General features: G+C 46.8%; 1 protein-coding gene across 4 annotated transcripts in view; it reads right to left on the minus strand.

The window, feature by feature from the left end:
• Window positions 1-1,132: 1,132 nt before the first annotated feature.
• UBR4 (ubiquitin protein ligase E3 component n-recognin 4) overlaps window positions 1,133-17,152 on the minus strand; it is a 78,406-nt gene continuing 62,386 nt past the window's right edge. For 3 of the 4 annotated variants that reach the window (XM_027901901.1, XM_027901900.1, XM_027901899.1), the window contains 16 exons: window positions 15,765-15,852; window positions 15,242-15,369; window positions 14,727-14,834; window positions 14,296-14,415; window positions 13,396-13,586; window positions 12,873-13,046; window positions 12,257-12,356; window positions 11,434-11,652; window positions 11,088-11,201; window positions 10,576-10,718; window positions 10,179-10,304; window positions 9,452-9,646; window positions 7,530-7,754; window positions 3,809-3,899; window positions 2,937-3,099; window positions 1,133-2,252 (listed from right to left, as the gene is read on the minus strand). In XM_027901901.1, coding sequence (XP_027757702.1) covers window positions 2,188-2,252; window positions 2,937-3,099; window positions 3,809-3,899; window positions 7,530-7,754; window positions 9,452-9,646; window positions 10,179-10,304; window positions 10,576-10,718; window positions 11,088-11,201; window positions 11,434-11,652; window positions 12,257-12,356; window positions 12,873-13,046; window positions 13,396-13,586; window positions 14,296-14,415; window positions 14,727-14,834; window positions 15,242-15,369; window positions 15,765-15,852 — 2,250 coding nt within the window. In that variant the 3' untranslated portion in view covers window positions 1,133-2,187. The remainder of the gene's footprint in view (window positions 2,253-2,936; window positions 3,100-3,808; window positions 3,900-7,529; window positions 7,755-9,451; window positions 9,647-10,178; window positions 10,305-10,575; window positions 10,719-11,087; window positions 11,202-11,433; window positions 11,653-12,256; window positions 12,357-12,872; window positions 13,047-13,395; window positions 13,587-14,295; window positions 14,416-14,726; window positions 14,835-15,241; window positions 15,370-15,764; window positions 15,853-17,152) is intronic. The other variant, XR_003573253.1, reaches the window with a different exon arrangement.

The raw sequence follows: 17,152 nt of genomic DNA on the forward strand, positions 1-17,152 counted from the left end.
TTAGGATTCCATCTCCTTGTCTTATCAGTGAATGAACAGTGATCATGTTCTGCTCCTGGTAAGTTTGAGGATCTGCTGAACCAACTGAATGGGCAGAAACAGAATTATTTGACTCCTATAAACGCTCCCAGTTCCTGCAGCAGCAGAGCCTGTTTTTGCAGACAACCTGTGCCAACACGAACAGAGCAAACCAGGGTTCCCATCAGCAAAAACTGAAGCTGTGCTGAAGTTCCCTCGGTGGGAAAAGCTGCACACAGGCACTTCCCTTGCCAGGGGGGCAAAGCTGTGGAGCAGAAGCTGAGGGAGTGCCTGGCACATCCAGGCTATGGCTGAAGAGGAAGGATCTGTTTTTGTCAGAAAAGACACAGAGAAGGTCAGCCTGGAGCTCCTCCCAGCTCCCCAAAACTCTTTACAGTTCTTGTGTGGAGCTTAACCAATGTTACACAAATGACAAAGTCAAAACATGGTGGGGTCTCACCCTTGCATTGAATTGAGAGAACCTTTAGAACCACAGGCAGAAAAACCTGGTTTCTTTTTACCCATTCCCTGCTGCCTTCAGGAATCAGACAGACCTGGAGGGTCACTGATCCAAAGGGGGCTTTAGCATTTCCCAGGCTGTGGCCCAGCAGTGCTGGTAAGACTGGAGCATCCACCCATAGGAACATCCCAGCTGCTCAGCTGCAGAGAGGACTGCTACGTTTGACTTCACAGGGCACTTAAAACAAAGTTTGCTCTTTGATGTGGCTCAAAGGCAGGTGAGGTGCAGGACAGAGAACAAACCCCACATCAGACCCTCCTGTACTTCACAAGGCAAGACAGAGTTACCCAACCCACCATCAGACCTTGAGTCCCTTGTAAGACACTACAACAAATCTCTCCAGGGTGTTTGCTCCTCAGTTCTCCTCCTCAGCAGCAAATCCAGCTGCCAGGAGTGACATCAGCACCCGCGGAGGTGAAAACAAAAACACTGCACCTTCACCCCTTTGCTAATTGCCAAATCACAGCACGGGGCCAACACCAACAAAAGGCATCAAATAGGCTGGGGAGTTATTCAGCCTCTAAAATTATTGTTGTTCTTCTTCTTTCTGGGATGGGACTGCATTGGGATTGTGGAAATTCAAGTTCAAACAGAGACAAGGAAGACAGGGAAAGCTTTATTAGATTCCAGCCTCACCATGTGGCAGCTGGTTACAGGAGAGCAACTGGTGGGCAGGGGAGGTTTCCAGCATGCACAGGTGGGTGAGAAGGGCAAGGCTGTATTCCAAGCACGTGCTTGGCTCCAGGGCAGGGCATGCACACGGGATGCAGGCGCTCAGCAGGCTCCACAAGTGTGTCCAGAAGGGTCTCTTGAACATGCATTTTTTGCTGAAGCTGAAAGTTTTATCAGAGAGAGAAAATAAATGTAATGCGAGTAGGACCCCTCTGTGGGGGCTGTTGCCATGGGAGGCACAAGGTGCTTTGGATACAGCCTTGGTGAGAGTGGGGTCAGGACAGGCCCCCTGATCCAACATGCCTGGGAGAGGGGAACATGGAGCACCTGCCCACAGCCAGGGAGGAAAGGTGGAAGGACACTCTGTCCCTGCAGAGCAAGGCTCGTGTCCCACAGGGAACCTGCACATCCAGTCAGTGCCTGCTGCTCCCTCACTCACTGGGAGCCTTTTGCTTCCTGTGGCTCATTGTCCAGACCTCAGAGCAGCAGCTCTGAGCCCTGGGAGAAGGAGCTCTGAAAGAAAATGTGAGAAAGAACTTGGCATTTAAGCTACTTCAAGTACTAGTCAAACCCAGCTTACCCATTTGTTCGATTTATTGAACTTCAAAGAGGTGCAAGCTAAAGCATTAAGATTTACTGGTTTGGATTCCTCTCTGTACAAGTTCTTTCAACCAGCTTGAATGCACAAGGCTTTACAGATAGAAGTGCTGAAATACAGGATAAAACAAATCTAAAGTCCAAATCACTCCAGGAAGAAAAATTGTAGAAAATTAAAAAAAAAAAAGGAAAAAAAAACAAACAAACAAACAAACAAAAAACCACCAAACTAAACCAAACAAAAAAAAAAAAGGAAGAAAAAAATCCAACAAAAAACTGCAGCACTCCTCAGGGAAGGGACAGACTGCACGAGGAGAAACACAAAGGGGTGGAAGGCAAGCTAGTGTAGTCTCTGCCCAAAGCTTCTCTGTGCTGGCTGCTCAGGGGATGGAGTTCAAAAGATCCTTGAGGAAGCTGTCGGGGTCATTGATTTCTGACAGGAGCCCTTTAAACAAAAGGAGACAAGACAGAAGAATTAGATCCAAAACACTGCTTCTCCTGCCCACACTGGGGATTTGTGCTGGGCATGTCTAAGTCACTAAGGACAGCTGCAATCTTATTTTAAGTCTGGACACAAGAAGGATAAAAAAACCCTTGTTGGATTCATGAGCAGAAGGGAGGGACTGAAATGTGTGCATTAAATCCATATGGCACTTTCTCTTGTGCAGCTACAGGGATCCTGCTATGCTCCAAACACTGAACAGGAAGGGACCAGCCTGAGGAACAACTCTCGACAGAAGTTAAGAGCAGCTTCTCTGCATGTTTTCAGCATCTCCTGACTCCTGGGGATACCAAAATCCCTTCAGCAGGAACACTGGAAGCACCCAACTGCTGCCTCCAGTGCACGGTCACATCTGTTTATCAAACCACACACCCCTCAAAGCACCTTCAGGCTCTAAGTCTGTGTGTTTACAGAGCAGGGGGAGGAGCTGCAGGATCAGCTGGGAGAGAATTTCCTGTCTGGGGATGCTCAAGTGTGTGTCCCAACTGTTTCTGAGACAGTTTAGGACTGCTGATGTCTCTGCTCTCCCTGTCTCATCCAAACAAGCCGCAGCAGTGTCAGGAATGCTGCCGTCTCCAGTCACGAGTCGCACGAGGCAGCCTATAAAAGGGAAAGCAACACACTCACCAGCCACATCCAAAAACTCGGAAAACGTTTCCACTGGCATGAACTCCTCCTGGAAGGTTTTCAGGGCCTTGTCTGCAGCCTCGTGGATTGGCATGTCGTTGTGTCGGATGAACTCGGCGAGAGAGTAGGACCAGCCTCCCTCTGTGTTACTGGTAGGCACCTTCTGAGAGGGGAAAAGGAGACCAAATCAGTCTAAAAAATAACTATTTAAAACAGTAACTGCAAACCTTGGTGCTTTCTCCTGTTGCTCCTGGACTTGCATGCCTTGCCTCTGGCAAACATACCCCAGAGAACAAGTTATCCCTCATGTGACTTCATCATCTTTTTGTACAGAATGAAACGAGGTCAGAGGCATCTTCTCACATCAACTACTTCACCTTCTTTAGAAGCTGCAGTTCTTTTCTTGTGGATGCCCCTTCCTCCCACCTTACCCAACACTTTCCCTTGGAATGTCCTTATTTCTATGAACAATGAATAGGAAAAATAAGCAAACACACAATCCAGGAGTGCTGCCAACTGGCAAAGTCTCAGTTCTTCAGATACTGAACTGCAAAGGGGACAATAAGCACAGGCAGCTTCCTGTGGCCTTTCTGCTCTTACAAGGTGAAGAAGAAAAAGGAAGAAGGAAGAAATTCTCCCCTGTGAGGGTGGGCAGGCCCTGGCACAGGATGCCCAGAGCAGCTGTGGCTGCCCCAGCCCTGGAAGTGTCCAAAGCCAGGCTGGACAGGGCTTGGAGTAACCTGGGCTGGTGGATCTTGGAAAAAGGAGCTCCAAACTTTGCCTTTTATTTCCAATTCATGGAGTTGCATAGGTTAGAAAGCTGAGATAGAAGAATTCCAGCTGGTATAGATGAATTTCCAGATTTCCCTTACCTTGAACATGTTGTAAATGAGATCTACAAGCGCCCAGAAGAGCAGGCCAGAGCGGTACGTTGCATATTCCTTCACTGCCTTATCTGCCAGTCTGGAAGACAATAAAATCAATCTGGGAGTTGATCACTTTATTATGCTCTGCAACCCATCTGATGAAAAGCACAAAAGCTGAAACAGCCTAAGAACCCACCAATAACACCCTGGGAACAGCTCTGAGTGAGCTTTGCTGTGTCCTCCTGGACAGGAACCAAACACTGGGCACCTGAGAGTTCTCTGGGCAACCTTCCTAAGGCTGGGAAGTCACTTCACTCCAGCTGTGCCTGCTGTAACTACAGCAGGTTTGCCAACAAAACCTTATTTTACAGGAAGGAAACAAGCACCGAAGGAAGTGGAACTGTGACTGCTAAGACTATATAGAAAGTCAACAGCAAAGCAAGAAAAACCATTTACAGCTTTTGTTTGTGTGTTCACTACTTGGAGAACAGCAGATTCCTGAAGGAATATCTAGGATTCAGACACATTCAGTGTCCATGTCAGAGAACATAATTTGGCTTCTAAATCGCAGAAGTGTTTCTGAAAGACTCTGAGGGAAATATCCCTTAAGAAATGGAGGAATTTCCATTTAATATCTTCTTGGTTATTCTCTCACCAGCAAAGGACTTCTCTTGGAAATCCAGCATCTGGCTGCAGGAATGCTCCAAAAGGTGCAGAGCAGTGCTGGGATAACAGCTCCAAAGTTTACAGGATTAATCACAAACTGGTTCTGGCAAGGTGGAACCTCCTGCCAGCAGCTCTAATGGCTTTGGAATTTTCTTGCATGTGTTTCTCAGGTACATCTGCCCCATCACATGCTGCTTCCTGTTCAACACTTAAAAGCCTTGGAGAAATAAAAAGCCCTTTTTTATGCATTCAGAACCAGCTCAGCTGCTGCTACTGCAGGTCAGCAGCACAGCAGAGCATCCTGACCACGGCCCAACTCCAGCCAGCCACAGGCTGGGCTTGGTTTGGGGGGAATGAACATTTTCAGCTCTTATTAAAGGCTCCATTTGCTTGTCTGTCCTTAAAACAGACATCTTAGTAGGTGGCAGCCTGCTCAGGCAGCTAAGCTTAATTATTTAAAGGAAAAATCAATTAGTAAAGGTGACTAAATTTCCACGGGAAGAACAGCAACTTGGAGCGAGGCTAATTCTGGCCTCCCAAATACTGCAAGACAGGCTCTGCTTTCATGTGAATGGTTTTGATCTAATTGGAGTCTGCTCCTTTAATTGAAAACTAAAAGGCCCTTGTGGGTTAAGGCTGGTAGTTACCTTCTGGAACAGCTATTTCATGTAAGAGCTGCAGCATTTCATTCCTGTGAGCTGGTTCAGCTCATCAGCTGCGCAGGGACTGCCAGCAGAAAGCCAGACATGGACACTCAGGAATATTTTAGAAAGGTCATGGTCAAGAGTAAAGGTTAAAAAAATCAAAAGCGTATTTTCCTTCCAAATGAAAGCTACACTGAAAGTGTCCACAGGAGTTTTCAAGTCAGAATTCTCAGTTCAGTAATAATGAACAGGTCACTTGATTCAGTTCTTTGGAATTGGTAAATTATATTTACAAGAAAAGAACCAATCCAGAACTCAGATCCATTCTGGTAATTAGCTTTGTGTTTAAATAGAAAGTGTTTTAGAAACACAGGAGGTGCTGAGCATCTCTCCCTTTGGTCCTGCAGATACCTGTGACGCTGTCACTGCTGGCAGAGCCATTTTTGGCTGGATCTGCCCCAGTTGTGTCACCCTGGCTGAGCAGCTGGACGGACACACCCCATGGACAGGGACATGCAGGGTCTGCTGCCTTCCCCTGAGTACAAGGGAACACAGATTATTGCTGCATCTGCATATGATTTACGAGATTTTGGGGATCACGAGTTGATCCCCTGAAATGCCCTGTTGGTTCCTGCAGTGACTCCTCTCCATTCTCCCTGCACAGGTAACAGTGAGTCCTTGAGTCTCTCTAACCTTCACCCCAGTGCTCCCAGAATGGAGCTGCTCCCAGACATCACCATCACATGTGGAATGCTAATTTTAATCTTTTGCATGCAGACATGTTACTGTGGTGTCACAGACACTGCCTCCTCTCTGCCTCAGCCTACGAATTCAAGGTATTGGCCCTTATCTGCACAGCATTTCACCATCCATCACCCTCTTCCTGATTTTCCACAAGAATAAATAAGCACAGACCTTGGAAATCAGAATTGCCATATTGCTATTTCTGAGAGCCTTTACCAGAGGAAGGCTTTGTGCTTCTTAGTCTGCAGAGATTAAAGAAAGCCCTTGAAAAAACCTTGACATAATTCCCGAGCACTGTTTCTGAGTGTTCCCCTGAAATTCCAGAGGTTGGTTTAGCTGGAAGTTTTTGCTGTGTCTGTTTAAATCAGCTTTTATTGCAAAATGCCTGGAGAAGGAACAGAATCATTTACTGAGGGTTTAAAAAACACCAAATACCCACAGCAAACCCACTGAGGGGCTTTGTTTTCCCAGCCCACAGCCCTGTGCCCACTAAAACAGCCCTCTAGGACAGCATCTCCTGGATCTGGTAAAGTCCCTTTCCCAGAATTCAGGCAGGGACAGGGAAACAGGAGACAGGTTGAGCTTGAAACCAGCACAGGACTCTCTCCCTTTTCCAGGAGCATTGGCACATTCTGGGTTGTGTGTAACTACACTCTAATGACTTTATCAAACACATAATTAATGTCATCAGCATGAGAATGCCCTTTAAGGCGACTTAGAATAATAATGAATTGATCCCTAATTATGACAGCTATTTAAAATCATCTTTTCAGAAACTGGAATTCCCCTTCCCTCTTTGGAAATATGTGCCTTTGTCATGCAGGCACAGCCACTTATTCTTGTGCTTCGAGTGCCTGACAGCTGCTATTGATTTTTTTCTTTTTTAAAAGCAATGGCATTTGATTTCTATTTCTATTTTCCTATTTAAGGGAGGCTGGGGCACTGATCAAAAGAGCACAGAAAGAGCTTCTTTCCTAAGGCAAGCAGGGAGTGTTACAGCTCTGAGACAGCACACAGCAGGAGCTACTCCAGTGCTTCACTCTGATGGAGGGAATAAGAATCTTCCCTACTTTCAGCTATACTCCTGGAAAAAGCATAATTTCCATTGATTATCTGATTGATCCACTCCAAAACCCATGCAGAATTAAATGCTCCTGCTCACACCAGCACTGGGATGTGGCTGCAGCCACTCCAGGCCAGGCTGGACAGGGCTTGGAGCAACCTGGGATAGCGGGAGGTGTCCCTGCCCATGGCAGGGGGAACTGGATGGGATTTGAGGTCCCTTCCAACCCAAACCATTCTGGGATTCTACAGCTGTGCAGCTCTGTACAAGCTACTCAGAAGGGTAAACGTCTGGTGCTGTAACTACACACACTCCTTCCTTTTGCTCCCCATAATCTGTGAGTGGCTCAGTGACAGTGACACGAGGGGCTCAGTGACAGAGACACGAGGGGCTCAGTGACACGAGGGGCTCAGTGACACGAGGGGCTCAGTGACACCAGTGGCTCAGTGACAGTGACACGAGGGGCTCAGTGACAGAGACACGAGGGGCTCAGTGACAGTGACACGAGGGGCTCAGTGACAGAGACACGAGGGGCTCAGTGACACGAGGGGCTCAGTGACACCAGGGGCTCAGTGACAGTGACACCAGTGGCTTTGGGGGGTTGACTGACCTGCTGGCCCCTCCTGGTGACACCACCCGCGCGTGGGAGGTGACCAGGAGCCGTTTGAGGATCTCCACCCTCATGGATCTCCACTTCTCCGGGGGTGAGATGTGCAGTGCCAGCACCGTGTAGTAGTGGGGCCCGTCCACCTCGTAGGCACTCTCCACCCACTTCTCCTTGGGGTGCTCCAGGAAGCTCTGCAGGTTCTTCTCCTCCCTCGAAGTTGCTCGAGTTCTGGAACACAGGAAAAGCTTCAGCAGCTGCTCTGGCTCTGACAGGGTCACCTGCTGCTTTAGGGCACTGTATCCATGCAGTCCTGCAAAGGGAACAGCAGTGCCACCTGGGCAGCTTTGGCCCAAATTCACCCACGGGGTGAGGATTTGCTCCCAGTGGAGACACAAACCTAGCAACTCATTTTCCTTGGAGAAGTTTGCAAGGCAGCTGGCACTGCCCCAATAGAGAGCAACACATTACAGAGCTATTTCTCTTTTTTTTAAGCAAAAAATAAATGGAGTCAGGCCAGCAAGTTCATGCATTTGAGCTGTACCATCTCCATCAGACACTACACACGTGACTGCAGCTCCTACAGCCACACCTGAGAATCCATTTGTATTATTCATCTACTGCAAAAGCAATCCCTGAGAGATACAGGCCAGTTTCAAACACAGAAAGATCCTGTACTTACTGCAAGCTTAGATGTATGTTTTTTATCCTCTCCCCTAGAGCTCCAGTCTCTTCAAGAGTCCCAACACCCCAGGACTGACTGTGCAAACTCTGTGTTCCAGCACACTTTGTGAAGATGGATCACACTTTCCCACATCTATTGCTCTACTGCAGCCAGGTAGGATCTTTGATTCTACCTCCCTATCAGGTATAAAGCAGTATCCCAGCAGATAAAGCTGTGGTTGGTGTCAGGATTGTGTGACCTTTGCATGTGCTAGGTGATGCAGCTGGTAGCTCTTTATTTTCTTAATTTAATATCAAAAACAGAATGCATTTTTCCAGGGCTGCCCAGAGGGCTGTGGGCTCTCTGGTGCCAACAAGCAGCCAATGAGATGAAAAGAACAGTTTCATTTATCTGTCTCCCAAGGGACTGGGAAAACAACAGCACAGGGATCTGGAGATAGATATTAAAAACAAAAGACAAATTGTATTAGAGCCAAAATGTTGATTAGTTCCAGGCAGGAGAGAGATTCCACTACACTGCATTTGGAGTGACCTTGAAGATGTGTGGATTTTAACATTTATACTCTCATCTAATTACTATTACTTACTAGTATCTAACTACTCAAATAAAAGATATATATGGGCAATCCATTTTTGCATGATCAGAACCAGCTCATGCATTCCAAAGCATTTGAGTGCCTATGGATTCATGTCATGCCAAAGCACTGGTTTATTGGTAAAAAACACTAATGATAATTAAAATAATAATTAAAAATAGCAGGAAAATCAGATGGACCTGAACATCCAGGAGAATTCCAGTATGTCAAATCTGGAAACAAAACTGTGTTATTTTAATACTGAATAAAATAACACCAGGGTTTTCAGCTAACAATTACTTCACCACAGTGTCTCTTCTGTCTGCTTAGGAGAAAATTAAGCTGGTAGCGTTTCTTTAATCTAATAACCCTGTTGCTCACCCCAGAGGTAATAATTACATCTAGAATGGAAAGAGAAGCTAATTCCCAATTGCTTTTACTCAATAGATTCCCTGTTATCCTGCATGTCCAGGCGGCAACGCTTCACTCCAAACAATGTAAATCCCTAACAACCTACTTAAGACGTGCAATTGGGTTCCTCCTAAAACTTTTGTGTGATTTCCCATCTTTCTTGCCACATACTCGTAACAAAGCCCAGACTGCAGCACTCAAAGACCTTTCTGAGACCAAGAGTGAAGGCAGAGGTTGTTGCTAAGTGAAGGTACTGACGTGTTGAGGACGTAGAGCACCGTGTGGATGATGTAGGGGATGAGGTGGATGTTGCTCTCCCTTCCTCCCCCTCCAGTGTCTATGCTGAAGGATTGCTCCATGGCAAAGCGCAGGAAGAGCAGTTTGATGTCATGGACATTGAGCTGGTAGGTGGGTTCCCGCTGCCCTGTGCACTCCTGCAGGTACGTGTTGTGCCTGGAAAACAGCAGGAAGGGCTCCCTGAATACAAAGGTTAATGGAATTCCTTCTGCCACAGCACAGCTCTGAATCTGAGCATTTCACAGAAATAGAGCTTTAAAGAATGAACAGACTATAAAAATACAGTCCCTGCTACCTTGGATTAACCTCCCCAAAGGGAGGCTCTCAGCTTACTCTGGCAAATCCAATTCCATGTGCAGACATAGATACACTCACCAACACTCCATGTCCAGGGCCTTGGATACAGTTCCCTGGCTGAAATGCATTCAGGATGTTACCACCCTGCAAACTGCATCTTCAGGAGTAACTGGGGGCTAAGGACCTAACGAAATTATTTATTTTTATGAAGCCAAGAAGCAAACAAACACCTGCACTTTTTTAGGAGATCCACTCTAGGTGGCAGAATCTGAAATGGCTCAGTTTCACTAAGACTCAGCTGCCACCACCCTTGATTCCTTGGTTTTAACCCAGCCTCTGTGGCAATGTCCTGACTCACCTTCCCAAAAGCACCCCAGCACTCTGTACTCACCTTGCTAGGCACGTAGCAAAAGCAGACTCTGGCACATGAGGTCCCCAGACTGGCAGGAGCCCATTGCACTTGGTGTTGGCATTTTGCAGGGCTGCACTTTCCCATTCCTCACGGCCCCGAGCGAGTCTGCAGGGAGAAAGAGCCACACCCAGGCAAGTTAGCAAGTTAGAAGGATGCAAAGAACCCATCCAAAAAATGACAGTTCCACAGCTTCTTTAAATTATGGACTTCCCTCTGCAGTGTCCAGGCCTGCCCAGTATCAAAGCAGCCCACAAGAGAAGCCTGTGGCTGTAAAGTGATCAACAACTAAGCAAATCCATCTTGAGTTCCAAGGTCCAGTGCCACGATCCCAAACCACCCTGGAAAAGAACTTGAGCCCCCAATGACCGGAATGTACCTCACAGCTGCAAGGTGACAGTCGTAGTGGACGATGTTGAAGTGAGAGACCGTGCTGTATCCTTGTTGTTTTCGCGGTTTGTTCTCAAACTCCTCGAGCGCCACGCGCTTGGTGAAGGTGTAAATTCCCAGGACTTTGGTGGGCTGCAATGACAACACAGTTGTCTCCAAAATTATTCACTTCTGCAACAGTTCACATTTCGTGCTATTTTGACACTTCACTAAATTTAACCTTTCTGGGTCCCAATCTCAACATGTATTTTTCCAGCTTTCACTGAAAACACACTTCAACTTCCCAACCACCTCTGCAATTACCAATCTTAAGAACCAAACCTGAGATTTCCTCATCTCTCAGTGCCAGTGTCCCAGTCCTTGTGCAGCCAGATACTGACTGGGAAGTCCCCTCAGCTGGTGAGAGGGCTCTGAAAATGCATCTCTCTGTAACTGGAACCTGCATCTCCCATTGCCTGGAACTTGTGTCTCCCATCACCTGGAACTTCCATCTCCCTTTACCTGGAACTTGTATCCCTCCCGGCAGATGCAGCAGGTCAGACCTGGCTCTTCTATCAGCTCCTCCATCTGTTTTAGCAGCGCAGTCTTGGTCACTACCTGACCTTTCTCATTTGTCTGGAAGAGAGAAAAGCTCAAGTAGGTTAAAAAGAACGATGAGCACCACCATCCCCACCATTGGAACTGGAATGCCCATCCTGTGTTTACTCCCCCAGGTGAACTGGGCGCTTGAGCTCTGGGATATCTGTCAATATATCATCTCACACAGTTCCTTGTGTGGCAGTTTTAGCAAGACAGAAAGAAAAGGCCATGAGATCATCAGCCTGCTGTCAGTGCCACCAGACATTACCGTCATCCCCAGAGTGCCCAGGGCCTTTTGCCTCATGGCCATGGCCATTCGCTTCTTCTCTGCTCGAGTCTCCTTCCGGGCAGCGTCGATCTTCTTGTTCACCTCCGGGTGCTCCCTCAGTGCCTCCAGCAGATTCTCTGCCAACGTCCCGATCCCCTCGTCACTAGAAACCTGCTCCAGTTTGTGCAGGTTGGTAATTGAGTCTGTTCCTATTAGCACCTGATGGGGATGGAAGCACAGCACTCTGTTCAGGAAAGGGGTGCCCACGACAGGGGCTGTCCCCTCTAATCCCACCGTGACAGCAGCACTCAGCTGCAACAACCTTTGGCAAGTGTCTTCCTTTTCTGATGCTCCTACATCGTGAACCTGGGCTCTAAAACTGTGTATGAGACTGGGGCAATTTGCCTCTCCTACATCGTGAACCTGGGCTCTAAAACTGTGTATGAGACTGGGGCAATTTGCCTCTCCCCTGGCTGTCACTAGGAGCTCAGATGGGAATGTTGGATAAAATATATGTTCTATTTTGTGCTATGACATTGTGTTGATGTCCTAAAACAACAATCAGGTCACTAGAAGCTTATGGTTACTATGTAGTTCACAGTCCTAAACTACCTTCCTTCATATTGGTGTGTAAATCTCAGACATAAGGAAATATTTAAGCCTAAGAAAATATTTAAGTCAAAATCTCTGACTCTTCCAGACACTTGAAGCTGGTGTGTCTCTCCAAGCCCAACAAAAACCAGTGTAGAATCAACTACTGTAGCCACAAAAGCAGAGTAACAAGCCAGCCATGTCCTCCTTGCCCTCCAAAGAGCCCCCTCACCTGTGTTGCAGGGTGCTGTGTCGCCAGTCCTCGCAGCAGGCGCAGGATAAAAGGCAGTGCAGGTCGAGATAAGAACTTCTTCCATATGTCTGCATCCAAACTGCACAGAAAACAAGAGGCAGCAGCTGAAGGGCAGTCACCATTCCCAAAAGGGGCTTGGCAGGCACCCAGCAGCACAGCTCATGGAGCAGAGGCTGCAGGAAAGACAAGCTCCTTTCCCCTTGTGTCCCTCCTCTGCTAATTAATGAGTGACATTCCCATTCCCATTCCCACCTCCATGCTGAGCACACACAGTGTCAGCTCTGAGCCTTGGCATTTATGTTCATGAGTTGGCCCTTCCAGCAAAAGCTCTGTTATGGTGCAATAGGAGGGAACAGGCAGGAAACACAAGCACTGGGATATCCAAGGAATCAGATGGGTATAAACCAGGAGGATTTCAGGCTTTTTAGCCCATCCTTATGCGCATTGTCTCACCGGCCCTGCTGCACCACAGCTGTTCCAACTCTCAATGGGGACTTATTAACAGCTTTCTTGAAAGATTGTGATGATGGAATGAGAGAGGCATGTTCAGGACAGTCTCACAGAGTAATCACACACATTAAGCAGTGTCTCTTACTTCTTTGCACTGGGAATGTGCTTTTTCATGTAATCCAGGGCATTCTGTGTAATTCCCTTCTGCAGGATGAGATCTTTCAGCTGATGGCCATTGCTGTTGTTCTTTATTCCTGCTGCTATTTTACAGAAGCAGTCTAGGAAAACTTTATCATCTCCACTGTGCTCCTCATCATACCTGAATGAAGAGAAGAAACAGTAATTTGGAGAATCTCCAAAATCCCCTGCCTGTAATTCTCAGCACATTATTGCTGAATTTTGTATCTACTCTAGTTCAGAGACTCAGAAAAGCTACTCAGACCCCTGTCACCCCAGAATATACTCTAAAGACCTATTTCTCAAGCTCAAGTGCACATATTTCTTATAAAAATGGCTTAGAAGTGAAAAAGGAAATTAAGCTCAATGCACCAAGAGTCTCTGAAGCTTTGCATTACACTGAAGTAAGAATCAATGAGAAAAAAAAGGGACAGCCATGTCAGCATGCCTGATTTCACTGTCAGCTTTTAGCTGAATGATGAACAACATACTTATCAAAGTTACAGTAGGGCTTGAACCGATCCACCAGGATCTGCATTTTCTCCATCTCCCCAAAGGACAGGTAGGGGATGATCCGTAACAGGCCCTGCAGGACACTGAGGTTGGAACGGACAAAGGTGCTGTTAATCTGGTCCAGCAGCATCACCAGCTGGTCCTTGTCACCTGTGAGGAGGAGGCTGCCCTGTGAAGGGAGAAGGATTTATGTTCAGGAATAAATCTACAACCTTCAGTAAAATCCTCACGAGCTCTGAGACTACTCTGAGACTACTACTACAGGTCTAGTCCCCAATAAAGGCAGCCTGATGAAGAACAAAATCCAGCCTCATTCCCAAAGATCTTGTGGAATGGCTGTATCAACCCCTCAAGATGACACTTGACTTATTCCACTTCTTGGTAAAGATTTTCCAGTCAAAGTCTAATAATTCCAACCCAAAGGACATCAGATTCCTCTCCTCCCAGAGTTTCAAAAGATGAGTGAGAAACTCTTCTCGTTCCCAGTCTAGTTGAGATACAGTTTTAACCTCAATTAGCTGGAAAATCAATCATGTTTTTAACACATATAAAAACACTTCAAAAAAACAAGGCCAAGCTGTGTCTCTTCTTGTCTGACCCTGGCCTGTGGCCCAAAGCAGGAAGGAAGGGATCCAAGCAGAGCCCAACAACCCCCACCCCGACTGTGCAAGCCTCAGCCTAAAGAAGCCTCGCAGTGCTTTTGGTTTAGAGTGCCCCTCCTCCAAGGCCTGCTAAGACATGCCAGAGCAACAAGGGTTAGACTCCCTGTTAACACTCCTTTCCAGCTCCTGCAGCTCAGCATCCCTGTAATCAGATTATTTGCAAGCCTTGAATCCCAAACAACATTTCCATTTGTGCACAGAGCCCCAGGCACTCACCTTGTCCTCACTCAGAGGTTCTGCATTGGATTCATCCAGAATGATCTCCATTATACTGAGCACTTGCTCTGCCACAGCTGCTCCTCCACTGTCCTTACTCTCCTGCTCAGCCACCAGAGCCTGGAAAAGATGGAAGCAGTAAGTGGAACACCAGCATTAACTGGTTTAAAGAGATGGAAGCAGTTAGAGGACATCAGCATTAACTGGTTTAAGATGATGGAAGCAGTTAGAGGACACCAGCATTAACTGGTTTAACTGACCCACATGCTCCCAGCCACTAACAGATCAGGAATGTCAAACACATAATTTGCAGGGCCAGCACAGCAATATTACAGATATCTTGTAGTTGTCTTAAGGGAGTATGGCCGAAGTAGCTTAAATTCATTGGAGTTCATGGAAAACAGTTTATGGAAGGCTCAGGTTGTCCTTACCAAGTTCAGAGTTCCCAGCATGACATTCAAAGTGTTCATCTCTGGCTTGACCAACTGCTGACGATTTATTTTCACCTTCACACAGTAACTGAAGAGCTTTAACAACACCTACAAAATACAGAGAAGGGATTCTCTATGGTACCTTCAAAATGAGCAGGATTTTGCTGAAGCTAAAAGCACCCATAATATACCTGATTTCCAAACTTGTGGGGTAAAGTACAGGCCAGATTTTTACAGCAATATAATTCTTAGCACAGCTTTGGTTTTCAGGTAAGGCCAAGGCAGAAAACAATCACTAGCAAGACAGGGTTTAGTCTTACCAACTCCTCAGCTTCTACACACAGCAAGGAATTGTTAACCAAGAGGAACAGGAGAGAGAAAAAAGGGATTTCTCAGGTTTTCATTCAATAATGAATTGAAACCTCTGCTCCAACACAAGACAGACTGTTTAAACTTCACTGTGGCATTTTGCATTGTGTAACTCCTGACCCCCCAGAGCCAAAGCTGGGACTCACAGTTAAGAGGTGCCGGCCTTGTTTGAAGTCCTTGATCCCAGTCAGTCTGTTGAGCATGCACTCCAAGCCTCCACATGGGGCCATGACTCCTGCCATCTTATAAACTTCTTCCTCGTCCTCCTCTTCATCTACAGGACAGACACAGCTCGTGAGGAGAGGAAGCAGCCACAGTGTGAAAAACCCATGCAGCACACAGCCAAAGAGTGAAGGGAAAATGGAGAGTACAGCAGGACACATTTATCAGCAGTTCAAGTCACTTCAGCTGTACTGGATTCAAAAAGAATTAAGAGCAGGAATATGAAGAGGGGCTGGGCAGAATGGTCCCTGTGCATGCCAGTGTTCCCATTTGAAGCATGGCTTTAAAGCCTCGTTAAAACCCTCCTTCACTTTAGGTGAAGCAGGTAAATGCAGCAAAAGCGTCAATCAACATTAAGCTCACTGCTGTGAGGATAATAATGTCATTGCTCTGCAGAGAACTCAGATTTTAAATCTAATCCCAGCTTTCAGTAGACAAATGCCTTACCAGTGGTGGAGTCAAGAGACTCGATGAATTCCTCAGTTGCATCCCCCAGTAACCCCCGCATGCGGTAAATGATCCTCATTGGCTCCCCCTGCAAGAGCAGAGCTTTATATTAATTATATCTCTCTGGACACTTCTAGACAAGTTTGATTCTCATTACAGTGTGTAACAGACACCCCAGCCTCAGTTCTCCTTCGTGCTGTTTCACCTGACAGAGGGAAATCTTTCACTCCCTCATTCTCCCTCACGGAGATGAATTAAAAACAACAGTAAAGCCACCTGCAAAAACATCAGTAACTCATCCATTGGTCTGTCAGCTTTTCTTGGCACTGCCAACTAATTGAGAGGCTGGTAATAAACAGCCTCTTCCTCCTTACATCTTCAAGTTTCTTTGGACACCAGTGAAAGATGTAGCCAAGGAAAATGGGTTCATCTACAGACAAACGTCTGTTTTCCATGGCAATCTTTCCTCTGAGGGTATGGCACAGCATACCTGGGAATACAGGGAATAGGCACAGCTCAAGAAATGAAGCAGGATAGGTTAATTGGGTGAATGCTTTCATACAGATAAAATCTGCAGTGATGCAAAATGGAAGAGGAGTAAAAGGCCAATTTAATGAGCTTTCAGTAAGACAGTACATCACTAAAATGATACAGCCAAACAAGGTGTGCTTTTACCCTGGGAAAGGACTAGTTTTCCAGATGCATTTCCAGCTGGAAACACTGACAGCATATCACTAAACTTTCCATTTTTAATCCATAGGTCTGAATAAAAAGCAGAAAAGAAAAATCCCAGATTTGGGAGCAGGAGACCTTTGGAGAGAAAACCTGTCAGCGAGTGCGCTAAGCCTAATGTGGAATAAGCAGAGCTTAATGTCACAGCAAACACAGAGCACAGGGAGAGCCCCGGGGGGAAGAGCTGCTCAAAGGCCACGCTGGCGACCAGCAATTAACTCCACAGGGGCCCTGGTAAAATGGCAGATGAACAAAAAAAGCCAGTGAGAGACAAGGGGAACAAAAAGGGGCCCAAGGTTGCGTTCCTTGTGCGCCTGTCGATTCCCAGGGAACCAGGGCTGCAGCTCTGGGAGATGCTCACAAAGGAAGACAGATGAAAGCTGTTCATCCACAGGAATGCTGAGCAAAGTCTGCCTTCCACTGTCAGTGCTGCATCCTGGGAGAGCTGCACACCAGCTCCAGCTCAGCATCCCATGGAAATAGCAACTCACTGCTCCAAGCGGGCTGGGGCAGCACAGGGGATGATTTCCACCAGTGACTTGATCAGAGTTCACATCAGAACTCACAGATTGAGACCAACACCTCGCTTCCCTATCCCTACTACCAAAAAATTATCACTGGCACAAGTTTTGGGTTTGATTTTGCAGTATTGAAGG

This window comes from Empidonax traillii, unplaced genomic scaffold, assembly GCF_003031625.1.
Source record: "Empidonax traillii isolate 1590-97213 ecotype Southwest subspecies unplaced genomic scaffold, ASM303162v1 scaffold819:size405531, whole genome shotgun sequence".
Classification (NCBI taxonomy): Eukaryota; Metazoa; Chordata; class Aves; order Passeriformes; family Tyrannidae; genus Empidonax; species Empidonax traillii.